Source organism: Pipistrellus hanaki, assembly GCF_964339955.1.
Source record: "Pipistrellus hanaki genome assembly, chromosome: 1".
NCBI lineage: Eukaryota > Metazoa > Chordata > Mammalia > Chiroptera > Vespertilionidae > Pipistrellus > Pipistrellus hanaki.
Window position 1 is genome coordinate 148210009 of NC_140503.1, and position 17682 is coordinate 148227690.

The 17682-nt window shown below is 36.8% G+C and overlaps 1 protein-coding gene across 1 annotated transcript; it reads left to right on the forward strand.

Annotated features, from left to right (window-relative positions):
• Window positions 1-362: 362 nt before the first annotated feature.
• On the forward strand, window positions 363-15919 carry LAMTOR3 (late endosomal/lysosomal adaptor, MAPK and MTOR activator 3). Its single transcript, XM_084884505.1, has 7 exons — window positions 363-1267; window positions 1523-1568; window positions 4261-4295; window positions 9846-9904; window positions 12189-12322; window positions 13588-13651; window positions 15380-15919. Exons 2-7 carry the CDS (start codon window positions 1560-1562, stop codon window positions 15451-15453), a joined length of 375 nt encoding a protein of 124 aa, XP_084740631.1. The 5' UTR covers window positions 363-1267; window positions 1523-1559; the 3' UTR covers window positions 15454-15919.
• The last annotated feature ends 1763 nt before the right edge of the window (window positions 15920-17682 follow it).

Sequence of the window (17682 nt, forward strand, 5' to 3'; positions counted from 1 at the left end):
TCCAGGGCTGTTGGAAGGGGGCTTGGCATGGAGGAGTAGGATCTGATGGGAGGAATATGACAAGAGAGAAGGACGACTACAGAGTAAAGAACTGAAAAACTTTATCAAAACCCTTCATTTCAGTTACACTTATGGTCTTAACAACTCTATGAGATTGCAAAGCCAATTATAACTTTGGTCGTTTTGCGGATACATTTTTTTTTTAACAGGGATAGCATGACCTTGACCACTTTAAGGAGGCTGTAAAAAAAGGTGGGGGTGGAGGTAGCAGCCCCACAGGCTTTCCAGCTGCACCAACCACATCCTTTCCTTCTGGGGCAGCCAGGGATCCGGAAGTGAACCCTAGCTCCGCGCCCCGGGTCACGGGCAGTAACTCTTACCAGAGATTGGAGTAGCCGGTGCGGTGCGGAAGAGCCTGCAGCCGGGAGGGTGACCCTGTGGTCTCCTTCTGTGATCCTGGGTCTCAGCACCCAACTGTTAGGTCCCCGCCGACAAGGAGCCAGGCCAAGAGACCTTGTGAGAGTTTAAGGAATTTTATTACATTCTCTCACGGTTTATCCGTGTCAGCAAGCGAGAGGAGGGAGAGATGCCGGCGGTGGCGGGAAACCGGGCCTAGGGCTGCTTTTCTCAGCCGGTCAGCTGTCTCCCGTGGCCCCTGAAATGAGAATAACAGGAGAATCGCTGAAAGGGCAGGACCCCGAGCGGGGAGCCATGGGGGCCAGGCCTGCGTGCAGGCGAAAGGTTCCGAATATGCCTGCCAGGGGGCCAACAGGGGAAAGCCCAGAGACTAGGAAACCATGGGACTCCTAACCGGCAGCTTGGTGCTTGCTGCTGCTCACACCTGCAAATTGGTTCAACGGAAGGAAAGGCCTTAGGATGCCGGATCCCAAAAAGAGAGTGTATATCATACACTCCGCACAAGACAAACATCTCCGCTGGACTTACGGCGGCGGGGAAACTCGCAACGACCCGGTGCAAACCCGGACCGCGGGGATCCCAGCGGCCACGCCCCCTGGCGTCTGCGCAGGCGCAGGAGGAGGAGGGCCGGAGGTGTGGGGGCGGGGCGCGACGCCAGCCCGCACACACGGCGTGCTTTGCCCCGCCCCGGAAGTGCCCGTGTCCACGCGCTTCGGAGGCGTAAGGAGTGCTTCCTGGGGCACCAAGGAGGTCACAAGTCATGTGACGGCGGCTTACTGAGGAACCTGTCTTGGAAGCTGGTCCCTGAAGAGGCAGCGGACAACCGCGAACCTTGCTGCCAGAGAGCCAGGTAACTGGGCCACTTTGCCGGGTGTTCGGGCCTGGGCCCGCGGGCGGCGCGGGAGTTGAGCTGGAAGAGGAGTGGGCGCTTTGGGCTGAGACCCCGGAGGTTGGGGAGGTGGAGTGGGCCCAGGCATATCGGTCTCCGGGACCTCCGACTCCCTTCGGTTGTCCCCACGTCCTAGAGGCGCGGAATCCTGCCGCTTGTTAGGGTCGGGGTGCGAGGGAATCTTGACGGGAGAGTCACCTCGAGTTTCTTTTTCAGGCGTGGATATCGAACCTGCGGGAGAAAGGGGTTCGTCATGGCGGATGTGAGTTACCCCCACAGCCCCAGAGGAAGGAGAGGGTGGAGAGTTTGGAGGAGGCTACTGGGCGGGTAGAGGTAGCGCTTCCCAAGTAGAAATTTGTTTCGTTTTGCTCCCCAGCCCCAGCCCCGTAATTATTTTCTGTAGGCCCTGCAGTGAGAGACTAGTGTGAATGGATTTGCTGGGGTCCTGAGTGGGTCTTGGAATGGGGGTGCAGGACACCGAGTTGCCTGTTCGTACTCCCCAAATCCTGTGGGCATAAGAGGCTCTGAACATTTGCCATTGGAGTGTCTAAATTGTGGTTTGCTGCTCGGAAAACTTTTTTTTTTTTTCCCCCAGCAAGTGGTCTTGGTGTCTTTCTAGGTTCATTGTAGCCATTTTAGTTGATTTCCAGCTGACAGCTCTTCAACACAGCAACAAAAGTCAAATTCTAAGTTTAGGTAACTTGTGCTAGTTACTAGAAAATGCAGGACATTAATACTCATACTAATGGCTATGTTTTACTTCCTGTTACTTTGCCTACGTACATGCTGGGTGTTCTAAATACTGAACATATATTCACTTCTTGTAACTTTTGTGAGGTAGGCACTGTCACTGCTGTGTTATAAATGATGATAAGGCACAGGAAGATCAGGTAACTTGCCTCAGGTTACACAGCTAGTACTTGTGGGGTCCAGATACCAACTCAGGCAGTTTCGCTCCAGAGTCCAGGCTCTTAACCATTACACTAAATAGTCATTCAGCATTAATATGAATCTGGTTTCTTTTCAGACTGCAAGATTATGTGTTTCAATAGTAAGCAACATTTAATGCCCTTACCTCTCCATTTTTGAATGTCTTCATTATATTTTTGAGACCTTATTAGGCATAATCAAATCACTATCTACTGAGTATCTGTCTTGCAAAGGTGTCTGTCCTAAGGACTGAGGGTGAAATAATGAAGATTAAGGTATAGTTCCTCTACTTCAGAGTTTTACAACTTAAAAAAAAAATGCTATGCAAGGGATCATAGTTATGCATACATTACTGTGTGAAAACTTCAAGTGATTACCTCTGGTTTGTGTCTATCAGGATAGCCTGTTTGGAGTATTTGGTGGTTGATAATAGCTCTAAATGATGAGTGGCAACTTTTTAAAAAGTAAGAGAGGCAGAATATTACTACAAGAATGAATAGTCTAAGCAGACTTAGGAAAGTGAGAGGTGTGTATGGCAGAGCTGTGAACAGTCCAATTTAGCTGGGGCTAAGTGTATGTATGAGGGAATGGTTGGAAGCAGGGCTGTAAACTTAGCCATATGCTATGTTGTAGAGTCTCAAATGTCTAAAGAATCTATAATAATAAAAGCATAATATGCTAATTAGACTGGATGTCCTTCCAGAAGTCCTTCCTTCTGGACAAAGCCCCAGTGGGCGGGGACTGAAGCAGAGATGACCACTGCAGCGGTGGGGGCCAAGGAGGTTCTTGCACAAATTTCGTGCATTGGGCCTCTAGTTTGTACATAGTTCAGTATAGAGTTGAGAGCCTTTCAGACATTGGTTCTGAACCGGCTGTACAGGGAATCATCTGGGGAGCCCCTCCAACTCTGACATCAGAGTGTGTGTGTGTGTTAATGCTCCTCATATGTTATCCATAGCAAAGGTTGAAAATCATTGCAATTATGGCTTTAGAAAATGAGGAAAATTGGACTCTTGGCACTATGTAGAACTGCATAGGATAGAAACATGAGACCAGTATACCAATTGGGAGGTTAGTGCAAGTCATAAATAATAAATTGAAAGTAAACTGTAATGTCTGTTGAAAAGGAGAAGGAATCTGTTTAAAAACATTTGACTTCACAGGTGATTTAAAAGTGACAAATGTGAGCTTAGGGTTAACTATTACTCATAGCTTCTAATCTGAATAATGGGTTTGGTAGTGCCATTAGTGGGAACAAAATGATTGAGAAATTTGGATTTTAGATGACACCTTGATAAGTTGAGATTTTCTTGTGTATGTTTAAAATGAGAGGAAAACTAAACTGGTGGTGATAACATGAAATAAAATGAATATTAAGGTTTGGAGAATTGTAGGGTTTAGAGGTTCAAAACAATAGGTATCTTATTTATCTTTGTAGAGCTCTTAATTGATAACCTGCTTATCAATAAAATTCCCCAGATGAGGGGAAATAGTTTTTTCTTGTCATAATTATGTCACATGCTAAATAAACACTTGACATCATATATTTAGTCATGTGAGGAAATTAAATTTCAGAGAAATAAATGAATTTACCCAGGATTGTAAGTGATGTGTATAGATGGAAAGATATTCATAATATATTCTCAAGTGAACACAACAATAGCAACAGGATTTGAAATAATATGAAAATATGACCTAATTTTACAGCTAATATATATTTGTGTTTCCCATTTCTAGATATGCTAATCACTTTACATGCATCTACTCAATAAACTTTAAAAAAGTCTTAAGACCTAGATTGTGCTATTGTCCCTACTCAACAAATAATGAAACTGAGGCTTAAGAGAAAAAGGTTAACTTCTTAAAGTCAAACTGCCATTAAGTATCAAAATCAGAAAGGGAAGGAAAACACAAACAGGAAGGTTAGGAATGATGGCGTAAGGTCCCTGAAATGTGAATAGGGCAAGATCTAAAGAATTAGTATAAAGCATGTTATTAAATCATTTGTTAATGTTCTCTTTCAGGATCTAAAGCGATTCCTGTATAAAAAGTTACCAAGGTAAAAAAAATTTATTGTCATTAAATAAATTCTGCGTAACAGGTTAATTTTATGTAGCATTTTGTATCTTGCTATCTTAGACTAAATATTGTGTGTATATAATGCTGTTGTTTAGCACTTTACCTAACATAGCCCTTAGGCAGCATGAATAATATCCTTTGAAACTTGCAGATAAAAAGCATGGGGCCTAGAGAGGTTACAAGAGTACATTTATTTCTCTGTGTAAAAAAAACCCAAAAAACTTATCAGGAGTAGTTTGAACAGTGTTTGCCTACTTCTTTCCATATATCTTAAGATATATGAAAGCTATGTCCTTAAGATAGAAACAGGCAGCTTTTCTGTGCCATGGCAAATTGGCATGCTCCTAAGTTTGAATCAGTTTTCAACATTTTGTCCAGTGTTGTGAAATATCTCTGAGAGTTCTTTAATAGGAAGCGCTTTTGCCAGTATCATTTCCTCTGGGGCATCTTTATCCTTTTCATCACAACTGCTTTCTCATTTATGTCAATAAGTCCATCTTCACTAAGTTCTTTGGCTGTACATTTTGTGCAGAACAATGATAATGTCAACCTCTTAGCCAGCTATTTTTTTTCTAACTCCATTTAACTTCTATTCAGATTTCACTTCCCCATATTGCCACTTTTCGTTTCTTTGCTGTATTTCATCTTTATTGGCCTCATTTCAGTTATTCTTTTTAGTATCACTGGACAATGAGATAACACTGCATGTTTTGTTCTCTGCATAAACAACAGATGCTCAGTGATCAATCACCAACACTCTTTGAAAAAAGTGATGTGACTACTTATTGATCACAATGTGTATCTGTTATTTCAGTTATTAGTAATGTGTGAACTAAAGAGATAGTGAAGTTTGTATTCTCTATAATTAATTTACTTACAGAAATTTGACACATGCTATTGAGGGGAAATGGTGTTATTAAATCTGGTAATTAAAATGTTTCTAAATTAGAACTTTACAAAAATGAGGGCTTTCTGTGTTTGTATTTGCCTTCTTAGAAGTTTAGCATATTGAAAGGATGCTACAATTGGTGATGGGAGGGGGAATATCACACTGATGACAAAATACAGAAATGGAGGTATAGCTGATATTTGTAAGAAGGATATTTGTAAAAACATAATGAAAGTCCTTTCATAATGGAAAGAAAAGGCTTAGTACAAATTGGTGTTTTTTTTCCATCATGACTGAGGCTAGTTTAGTTCATATTCGTGACCATTTCTTCTTGATGGTAGGCATATTGCAACTCGAGCCAAAAAAATGGAGAAATAATAATATTGAACATTTATAAAGGAAATATTAGAATACACACTGATTTGTTGCTAGATGTATGTAAGTTAAGGGTTTGGACACAGGCAGCCTAGCTTTTAATTGTACTACTACGCCTCTCAACCAAGTCAGTTTTGTTTTGTTTATTTTTTAATTCTCTGTTAAATATAGTGCTTAGATTTGTATTTTTAAATCTAGTTGTGACTCAAGCAGTCTCAGGCCTAAATAGTCACAACTTAGTGTTTTAAAATAACAAAATATTTCATTATTATATTAATAAAACTATGATGTCTTTTTAATATATTTTTATTGATTTCAAAGAGGAAGGAAGAGGGAGAGAGAGGTAGGAACATCCATGATGAGAGAGTCCCCCACTGGGGATCAAGCCCACAACCCAGGCGTGTGCCCTTCACTGGAATCGAACCTGGGACCTTTTAGTTTGCAGGATGATGCTCTATCCACTGAGCCAAACCGGCTAGGGCTAAGTATGATGTCATTGATTACCAGTGTAACATTTGCTTTTGGGGAGAGGGGAGATAAAAATGTTTTAGTGCCAGTGTTGCTCAGTCACAGGTTGATTCCCTGTCAGGATACATGCCCAGATTTCGGGCTGGATCCCCTGTAGGGGGTATGCAGGAGGCAGTGATTCTCTCTCATCAGTGATGTTTCTCTCTCTCCCTTTCCCTTCTCTGAAATCAATAAAAATCATGTTAAAAAATGTTTTAGTAAGTGTAAGATTTAGATTTTTGCAGAATATTTCATACAATTTCATTTATTCTAAAAGTATAATGTACCTATCAGTGCATTATATTTATTTTCAATTATTGTAAAAATCTATTCCAGTTATTCTTTGTTAAATGCGTATAGAATGGGAAACACCTTTTATATTTGTCTCCTGATTTCTTTTAAGTGGTTACTTTATGTAATTTTTATACTTCGTTGGACAAATTATCTCTGTGAATTTGAAATCCATTAAAAAGGAGATCTTTTTAATTTCTACCTCCTCTTTTGGTGCTTTAGCTAGCATTTAAGTTAATTACTATTGAAAGAAAAAAGGCACCTATAGTGACAGATTTTTAAAACATTTTTGTAGTACTCTTTACCTATTTTTTAATTTGCTTATTTTTTGAGTAGGCAATACGTTCATAAAGTTCACTATTCAAGAGTTAATTGAAAGGTATACAATGAGAACTTTCCCATCGCTGCCCTTCAGCCCCATAGTTCCCCTCTCATAGGCACCCATTGTTACCTACAGGCAAACATGTATATATAAACATACATATTTGCGTGCATACAGAGAGGTCTCAGACTGCTATAATACAAAGTGCCATAGATTGGATATTTCTTTTATTTTTATTTTTATTGATTTCAGAGAGGGGGGGATAGAAACATCAATAGATGAGACAGAATCATAGATCAGTTGCTTCCTGCATACCCCCTTCTGAGGATTGAGCCAGCAATCCCGGTATATGCCCTGACTGGGAATTGAACCATGATCTCCTGGTTCATAGGTCAACATCCAACCATCTGAGCGACACTGACCAGGCTGGATATTTCTTAATGTAAATGATCAAAATTTATTTCTCCTAGCTATAGAGGTTAGAAGTCCCAAGATCAGGGTATCAGCATGGCTGGGTTCTGGTGAAGGCCCTCTTCTGGGTTACAGGTTGCGGACTTCTCATGCTCACACAGGGAAGGAGAGCTAGCTAGCTTTCTAGCTTCTTATAAGGGCACTGAGTACATTCATGAGGGGTCCACCCACATGGCCCAATGACCTCCCAAAAGCCCCACCTCCAAATACCATCACATTGGGATTAGGGTTTCAACATATGAATTTGGAGGGTGACAAACATTTAATCTATTGTAACATACACATATGAATGTCTACATGTGTTGTTATATAGGTTGATTCTTGTACACACTATTCAAAACCATGTGCTTTTTCACTTAACATCTGTAAATTTGAGATCAGTCCTTCCCAGTACATGAAGAGCTGCTAATTTGTTTGCAGAGTATTCCTTTGCATTTATGTCATAACTTTTTAACTTGCTCTTTTTGATGGTTAGTTAGGTTACCAGTCTTTTTCTATTTCAAGAGATGGTGCCATTAGTAACTGCACAAAGTATGTGTGGGTGTCTCTAGTATCTGTGGGATATATTTTTATGTAATCTAGTTTTTAACTTAGAAGAATATATTGTTTTATGTATTAATCACATAGGTTATGTTTCAATCCATAGATAATTTTAGGATTTAATGATAATAGAAAATAATACTAGTAAATATATACAATTGTTTCATCTTTCTTATTTTTTTTTATTTTTTTACAGTATATTTTATTGATTTTTTTACAGAGAGGAAGGGAGAGAGATAGAGAGCTAGAAATGTCGATGAGAGAGAAACATCGATCAGCTGCCTCTTGCACACCCCCTACCGGGGATGTGCCGGCAACCAAGGTACATGCCCTTGACCGGAATCGAACCTAGGACCTTTCAGTCCACAGACCAACGCTCTACCACTGAGCCAAACTGGTTTCGGCTCATCTTTCTTATTTTTAATGTGAGGCAGACAAATGGGTTTGTTTGCAACAAAAAATTTTCTCCTCAAATTGTAATAACACTTCTCTAACAAACATTTTTTGACAGTGGGATTTAAAAACATAATTTCAGGAATAAGAATATAAGTTAATGTGAATATTACTCATTGCTTAGTTAAAATATTAAGGTTAACACAATAAGGAATGATAATTCTGGGTTATGTAGTAGGAACATTGAGCATATTTCTGAGTTGCAACCTACATATGGTATAATTACAAGGCTCTAGGTTTTGCATAAATACTGAAAGTTTGAGAATGTTTCCTCATTATAATTTTTGACACTACTTTTGTGCTCTAGCAGTTCTTATAATAATTTAATACTTAAACTGTAGTGATGAATTATATCATTATCAGAGTGCACAAATGATACCCTGATGTTAATAATAATTAGTATTTTAATGTAAACTTATATACCAACCTCTACATGTATTATTTTATTGAATTTTGCCATAGCCAAAAAGTACACTTTCCTCATTTTCAGATTGTTAACTGAGGCTTAGAGAGTTTTATAAATGGCCCACGGTAGCATAAATAGTAAGCAAGAGAGTATGGGTATAACTCAGGCCTTTTTAACTCCAGAGGTATAGTCTTGACCATTCTTACTGCTCCTTATATAGACACTAAAGGCCTGGTGCATGAAATTCGTGCACTTAGGGTGGGGGAAAGTCCCTCAGCACGGCCTGCGCCCTCTCAATTTGGGAACCCTCAGGGGATGTCTAACTGATGGCTTAGGCCTGGACATCTGGCAGTGGGATGTCCTTAGTGCTGCCACAGAGGCAGGTGAGGCTTCCACCACTGCCGCTGTGCTCCCCAGCTATGAGCCGGGCTTCTGGCTGAGCAGCACTCCCCCTGTGGGAGGGCACTGACCATCTGGAGGCAGCTCCTGCATTGAGCGTCTGCCTCCTGGTGGTCAGTGCACGTCATAGCGACCTATCATTCCCCAGTTTGGTCATTTGCATATTAGCCTTTTATTATGTAGGATGGCTGAAAGGATTGCTGCATAACATACATTCTTCTCATCCAGTTTCTTCAGCTTTGAATGATCTTTGTGCCCTTCTCTTAATCAGTGCCATAACGTCTAAGCTGAGCTTTTACTTTCTCAGGGAAGCCTTCCTTCACCCACTTTGGCCCTCCCCTCTCCTCTGTGTTATTGACTATCATATCCCCACAAACCACTTAATTGGCACTTTCCACAATTGTAGCTTTATATTTGTTAGTGCAAGATTATTTGATGGATAGTTACTTTCCTTTTAAATTGTAAATTTTGTGAAGACAGTGACTTTATTTTTGCTTAGCATGGTATTCTAAATATTCAGTGCAAAATATTGGGCACTCGTTAGTAGAATGAATGAAAGGAAAGTCTGTCTTTGCCATTGTATCCACTGCTGATAATCTGTCATACTTTTATAAACCACAGAATAATTAGCAATTTTAATGGAGAATCAGCTATGTTTTAGCTCTTATTCATCAATAAACTATATAAATTGTAAAGATTATAAATATTGTCAGTGATACACAGTCATTTAATTTCTGAAAGTTTTAGTAAACAGTAGTTTATGCTGCCAAAAATTGAATTTCCATGGTTTTTCAAAAATACACATGAAAATTATCTTTATGACTTGGAGGTACACATTTTCAGAAAGTGAAATGTTTTATATATTTTTCCTTTCTAGTGTTGAAGGGCTTCATGCTATTGTTGTGTCAGACAGAGACGGTGTGCCTGTTATTAAAGGTAAAACTGAGAACTTAACATGCCGGTGTCTTTTTTGCTTTAGAATAAAGATGTACTGACATCCAAGTAGTACAGAAGCAAGCATATGAAACCCATTTCAGAAAATTTAGGAGAAGGTCTTTGGGGGGAAATCTTTGCTTTTGTTTGTTAAAGGCTGTATTGAAACTTATAACTTATTACATGTTATATGTATCATGTTGTCATTCAGCATGGATTTAATGACAGGCCCAGTTTCCCAGTAAAGACATATTATGGTATAATATAAATCAAGCATGTCAAACTTGTGGCCCACAACGAATATTATTTTGGCCCAGCCAATATAACGTTATGTAAGAAAGGTTTTAATAAAAATGTCATAACTTAATTTTTACAATATCCCGTCATACATAATTATTAATAACAAACTACAATGTTCGCTAATGACTGATTACTATAATCGTATTGCATTCATTTCCTTTACGCGCCTTATGCGTATCATATTAGCAGCGAATATTTTAGTAGCCGATTGCCACATCGTTATTTGGTATGCACAACAGGAAATATTTCACTTTCGGAGAACAGGAAAAATAGGTTTTATTTGCATTATACTTATTATTATTTGTGCAGTTATTCAACATCTGGTAAGTTAATGAATGTTCAAGAAAAAATAATTTTATTAAAATGTTCTATTTTATGTTAACGATTACTCATTTACTTCAGCCCTTTGTATTCAGCATGTCTTTGTCGAAGTAAATCTATGTTTCTATGAAAATTGAAGCTTTTTTTTTTGCAGCGCACATAAACTTAAACCTTGTTTATTTGTTTATTTGGCGTATGTTAGCCTTTGAGTTTGACCTGCTTGATATAAACCATTATTCTTAAGTGATGAGGCTGGGCATGTATGCAGCTAGATATATTATACATAAAGTCTCCTTCCCTCCCCCCCAATATATATTTTTATCAGTAGTTTTAGGATAAACATCCATATGTTTGCATCAACATACTTTTAGTTGTTTTTTAATCTTTCTTGGTTCTGTACTTCTTTACTGGAAATAAGATTTTTAAAAAATTTTTTAAGTTTCACAAAACTTTTAGTTAACCAGAATTTAACAAGAATTTTTTACCTAAAGAAGAGCTGACTAACCTAAAAAGAGAACTTTTTACCTAATTTAAGCCTTTTTTTTTTTTTAATGTATATGCTGTCACAGTTAGTATATATTAAGAACATTTTACTATTCTTTCTTGTATCATCAATGGATGGATATAGTTATACTAGGACTCTGTAATAGCTTTACCAAAGAAAGTAAATAATGCTCTAAATATTTTATTGCCGATTTAGTACCTGGGTTTATCATACATGTCAGGTAATTTTAGACTTGAGTTAAAGGAAGTTTAGCAATAATTTATTTGCTTTGTTTTATAAATGAAGATTGTCAAGTACATTGTTCCTAAGTTGCAATGTGAGTCGGTGACAAAATAATATTAGAACCCATCATTTCCTGATGTGTGGCCCAGTGTGCTTTCTGACTTACTGTAAAACATAGGTGTTTATGGGCAAGTCACTTGTCTTTTCTTAGTTCTGTAATGAAGGCTGTAAACAAAATAATATTCTGTCTGAGGATCTCTGTGTTAAAGCCTTACATTTGCACAACTAACTCCATGACTTAATAGTGAAGGAAAAAGTTGGCCAGCTGCAAAATAATAACAATAAACAATATTCCTATGGATTTTATGAGAGCAAAGTTTTTCGACACTTTTTTAAAATTCTAGTTTGGCTGTCAGTTAATGAGAATATTCAGTTTATTAAATGTACTGATTGCGCTGTCTGGGTACTTAAGTTAATTAGAACGGCTTCCCGAAACACCAGCGTTGTGAATTTGATCTACAGTCAGGTCACAAACAAGAAGCAACCAATGAATGCATAAATAAGTGAAGCAACAGTTTGAGGTACCTCTTTCTCCCCTTCCTTCCAAAATCAGTCACTCAATAAAATATATAAGTGTAATGATTAATCTGGGTTTTAAGGTAGGTTGATATTAAAGAAATATAAACATTTAATATTTTTTTTTTAAAATAAAAAGTATTGTGAGAGTCATCATTTGTTCCCTTAGCTATGATCGCTCACTCACATCTCAGTAATTTTTCACACCTAAATTAATGAGACCTAGTTAGTAATGTGATTTTAAATATTGGAAACAGAACTCTTATGTTTAATATTTTTACAGATATATGTCTTAAAAAGGTGCTACAAATCTTTCTACCATGTCTACTGCATAATTTTTACTTAAATCATTTGTATTTCCAGTGGCCAATGATAATGCTCCAGAGCATGCTTTGAGACCTGGTTTCTTATCTACTTTTGCCCTTGCAACAGACCAAGGGAGCAAACTTGGACTTTCAAAAAATAAAAGTATCATCTGTTACTATAATACCTACCAGGTAAGTTCATAACTATCGAATGGTTTGCTGATTTCAACTATTACTATGTTTTCTATATAAAATAGCTTGTGCTATTATTTTCAATTTGAGTTTTGAAAGGGGTGGGATTTCAAGATCTTAGCCTTCAAATGGGTTATGTTTCACAGAAGTGATTTTCTTCAAATTTGACACCAGGAATTAATTACTATGGGAAGTAATTAAAAAGATGTAATAATAAAGTACATGTTATCCTGGAAAGGGTAATTCAGTCACTCTTATCTCCAGTAGATGGTGCCCTTAGCTTAATAATTGTGATTTCTCAAATGACACTTGTGTTGTTGGTGACAGATAACAATTTCTCTTGAAAGTCAGATGATAAGTTATTTAAGTTTGTTATTTTAGTTAATTCCTTCATTTGGTTTGGGATATATATATATACACATGGAAAATATACAATTATATATAGGGTGTCCCAAGAAAGGTATACACATACTTCGAAAAAATGTAAAGGCATTGTTTATTAAAATACATTTTATTTTCAAAATTGAACTATCAACTGTTAAAATATGCATACATATTTTGGGGGGAAACTCTGTATATAAATAAGTGAGGTTATTAATTGTGAGAAAGAAATTAGTTGCTACATATTTCTTGATCTTCAGCTACATTTTCTTTAGAATAAATTAATCACTTATATGATTAATTTGAGTGATGCTTACCAAAGTATGACTTATGTACTACTGATGATACACAGTTAACATCTTTTAATTTTAAAAGTTGTATATTTTAATGTATATTGGTAAACAAATAACCCATCTGGCCTTTAACTTGATTGATAAGGATTAGATTGAAGCTAAGTTAAAGATAGTTGATTTAAAGTTATTTAAATTTGTTTAAATTATAGTAGTACATAGGAGGCAGAAAAATCATGAAGATACAGCTATTGGGATAAGAAATACTTCCTTTAGCCATTTAATTATTAAATTTTTATTGAGCTCTTACTATGTAATTGATACTCTGCTGGTCTTTGAGATAAAAAAATGAAGACACAGTCCCACCTTAAAAACTTTCTAGGTTAAATGGTGTTGTCTCTAAGAGATACTCAGTAACTCTGTTTCATGGAAATATTTATTTTCATCTCTTTCATATTTCATGAGATAATACCATAATACTGGGCTATTACTTTACACATTGATCATTTAAAGGTTTTTTAAAGATTAAGATAATTCATTGAATTATACTGTCTTTTCACAATACAACGTAATATTTAGATCTTTTCTTTTTAGGTGGTTCAGTTTAATCGTCTACCTTTGGTGGTGAGTTTCATAGCCAGCAGCAATGCCAATACAGGTGTGTTTTAATTACCTTAAATGCAGCTTTAAAAAATATATATTGATTTCAGAGAGGAAGGGAGAGGGAGAGAAATATAGAAATATCAATGATGAGAGAATCATTGATTGGCTGCCTTTTATTAAATGCATCTTTTTGTTTATGATACTGTTTCTGATAGGATTAGTAGATTTAGGGTTAAAAAAAAAATCTGAATTTGTGGGCAAGGTCTTTGCCTCTGAAAAAATAAATTCTCTGTTTTCCATATTTGTATAATGGAGCTAATATCTGCTTGTGTAGGTTAGTTATCCTTTAAGATAAAAAGAAAATTAAATGTTATCTTTACCACTTGAATGCTATGTCTTGCTCACATTAAAAGACCTTTAGAAAACAAAAAGAGAGTAGAGAGGCAAACAAAAATTAAATGTCAAGGATGAGTTAAGTTCCGTATAGACCAATCTATTAGAATTTTAAAAGTCTTGGACTATAGTGAACAAGATGACTATGAGGATTGTGAATAGGGTGAACATAATCACATTCTTCCTGAGGGTTGAGGAATTGAGAACAAACACTAGAAAGCCATATTTTCCACAGAGGATAGTAAGATCCCATTATACCCAGTAGCCCTCACTGAATATTTATGTGTAAAATAACAGTAGTTGAATTGTATATTTTTTACTCCCTTTGGATAAAGTGGTTTGTTTGTTTTAGGGTCTTTTTCAGATTTGACCACTGTTTAGAATTGTTAGAGCAAATTCTATTTCTGTCTATGTCACTGAAGCCAGTCCTTAGATTTCTGGTCTTTAAAATGAGGGGTTTAGATTTGATGATCTATTAGTTCTCTTCCATTTCTAATCTATGGAAACTGTAAAATATATATGTGAAAACACTGTAAATTATACAGGGGTGGGCAAAAGTATGTTTATAGTTGTAATACAAATAATACAATAATAAATAATACAAGAATGAACTCTTATTTCATATACTCACAACTTTAAACTTACGTTTGCTTTCCCCTGTATAGGATAGTGGTATCAATATTTTAAGTATATTAAATAGTAATTGTGATAAATCACATACTAACTCATTGGTGGTTATAAATTATGATGTTGTACAGAATTATATTTTAGTACCTAGAACATTTCCTTGAGAATCCCAGATGCTTTTAATATTCTGTGATAAAGAAGAAGATTCATATTTATCTTATAATACTAAAAGCATAATATGCTTATTAGACCGGACAACTTTCTGGAAGAAGCCAGGGCTGAGAGGGCTTAGGTAACCACTGCAGTGGACAGAGGCAGAGGCCGAGGACGTGGCTGCCACAGAGGCGGGAACCAAGGCAGAAGCCCCTGGCCACCGCTACAGCAGGGACAGTGGGTGGGGGCCATGGCAGGGGCCAAGCCCCTTGCATGACTTTCGACATAAAATGAGCAGTGTCTACAATATGTAACCTTACACTCTGGTAAATGAAGGAGAAGCTAGACATGCTATTATTAGACTAGCTTGTCTTTCAGATTCATCATTGAACTTTCTTTTAAACATGGAAGAAAGTTCATCGTGAATATGAGTTTTTTTGGTTAATTTACTTAGAATTAGAATATTTTGCTTTAGTTACGGGAAATAAACTATATCTCATTTACTTTTTACTTTTTAGTAATAATTTCAACCAAAGGGAATTTAAGTCGAAGACTTTTTTCATGAACATTTTTTCTAAGGTTCTAATTTTTCTTCTTCTCTTTGTTTTAGGATTAATTGTCAGCTTAGAAAAGGAACTTGCTCCATTATTTGAAGAATTGAGACAAGTTGTAGAAGTTTCTTAACCTGACTGTGGTTTTGATGTCTACCTTATCTTCATTATAACAGATAAGATATCAATCTAGCAATCTTGAGACCACAACATACTTATATCCATGTACCCAAAAAAGGGTCCCTTTTTTACCTTGTACTAAAAATTTATGGACAGATTGTTATCTTTTCTTGTATAGGTCTTATTCACTGAGATCTGGGGATACCACAGAAATGGTTCTGTCTATCACAGCTCCCATGGAGTTAGTCCATCCCCAAATCCACATGAGAGTCTCTTGGGTGGGTCGGAATCAAAATGGTCCTTTGACCCACTTGAGCCATGAAGTGCTCCCCCTTGTACATTCTGCCAGGCCTGCAGATAGAAGCAGATCTATTTTATTGTGAATAATAATGACATATTTTTTTCATATTGTTTTCTTTGCATTAAGTGTGGGGACATAAAATGGCTTAGTAAAAGTAATAAAATCAGTACAATCACAACTTTCTTGTGTATATATTATTTTGCAATATAAATGAATATTACAAATTGATTTGATTCTTCTCAGAGGGTGCTGCTGTTCAATAAAAATGATAGCTAATGGTTTTCCACCCACTGCTTCCTATAACCAATCAGTGTTTTAATATTTGTGCATTGTTCATAAAATTTAGATATGATTCATTATTGAACTCTGTTCCCAATATTGACACATATATAAACATGATACTACAGCCATTTTTTTCAATACATGAGTAAAATTATATTTTTAAAAGTATAGTTTGAACACTATAGTTTCAAAAGTTCAAAGATATAATTACTTAATTCACTCTTTTTAACCACATGAATAAGTAGTGAGTGTTTCTTGTGGATATTCATTTGGAGATAGTTTTATGTGGCATAAACTGTCAGTAGAAAAACAAATATTCATGATCCTAAGTTAATCTATGAAATTGGTATCATATTTCTAGAATTTGCCCTTTATATTCAGGAACTCACAGTGGTTAATTTCCTCCTGGGTTCTTCGACAATCAGTTTGTCCTGGTACAGTTCAGTACACATGCATTGAAAATCTGTTGCCATTCACAGAACTACCACATTGTAGAACTCTTAAGGAGCACAGTTCACATATTTCCCTGCTCCAGGGGTGCATTTTACATGGAATGTGCAAATGTAGTCCTTGAGTTGTGGAGTGAGGTAGTGGGCCAGGCACTGTGCCTGCTTCTTTCCCTCACTCCCTCTCCCTCCTCAAATCCTGTACAAAAATGAGACTAAATTGTGGTACCTACCTTTAAAGAACTTATTGGTCAGTAAATGAAACAGATAGTGGTATCTGAAATGCTGTGATAAAGGATACTATAGAAACAAAACAGGGGTATTTATTTATTTAGCATTAGATTCTGCTTTATTTTGAGAGAATAGGGGCATTTGAATTGGGCAAGAACAAAAGTCTTTACAAAGAAGTAGAAGCAAGAGAGATGCTTTAACTGCAGGGAACTATACATAGTTAATTGTTACACTCCAATGAAGTATTAGACACACCAATTATAATCCAGAATTGCCATTATCTGGATTATTGATGTCCAGGAAATTTTTGCCAATGCAATGATTCATAAAACAAGAAGGTGTTTTATAAATGAGGTGGCACATTTTAATTGCAGATAATAAGTATGCATCTAAAAACCCCAGAGAAGATAAGTGGTGATACTTAACCTCTGCATGGCAAATACTGCTATTACAATTTTTACTTGAAGGGGTATAACAAATTATTCTATAGTTCGTCTGGAAAAATAAGGTGAAAATCTCTTAAGTTTTGAAAAGGCAGTATAAAACTAAGTTAGGTACACAGCTGGACAGATCAATGGAACAGACTAACCTAGGAACAGGCCTTAGAACATACCGCATTTTCTCGTGTATAAGACCCAAAATTAAGAAATATTTTTATTTTTATTTTTTAAAACATTGATTTTTTTTACAGAGAGGAAGAGAGAGGGATAGTTAGAAAAATTGATCAGCTGCCTCCTGCACTACCAGGGAAGTGCCTGCAACTAAGGTACATGCCCTTGACCAGAATTGAACCCAGGACCCTTCAGTCCTCAGGCCGACGATCTATCCACTGAGCCAGACGGGTCAGGGCAAGAAATCAATATTTAAACAGAAAACAAAACACATTTTTATTTAGTAATTACTGCAGGTAAAGTTTATATACCAGTACTATGATATGCAGGATATCATTTTATTCAGCCTCTGTTACATCACTGCTCTCTTC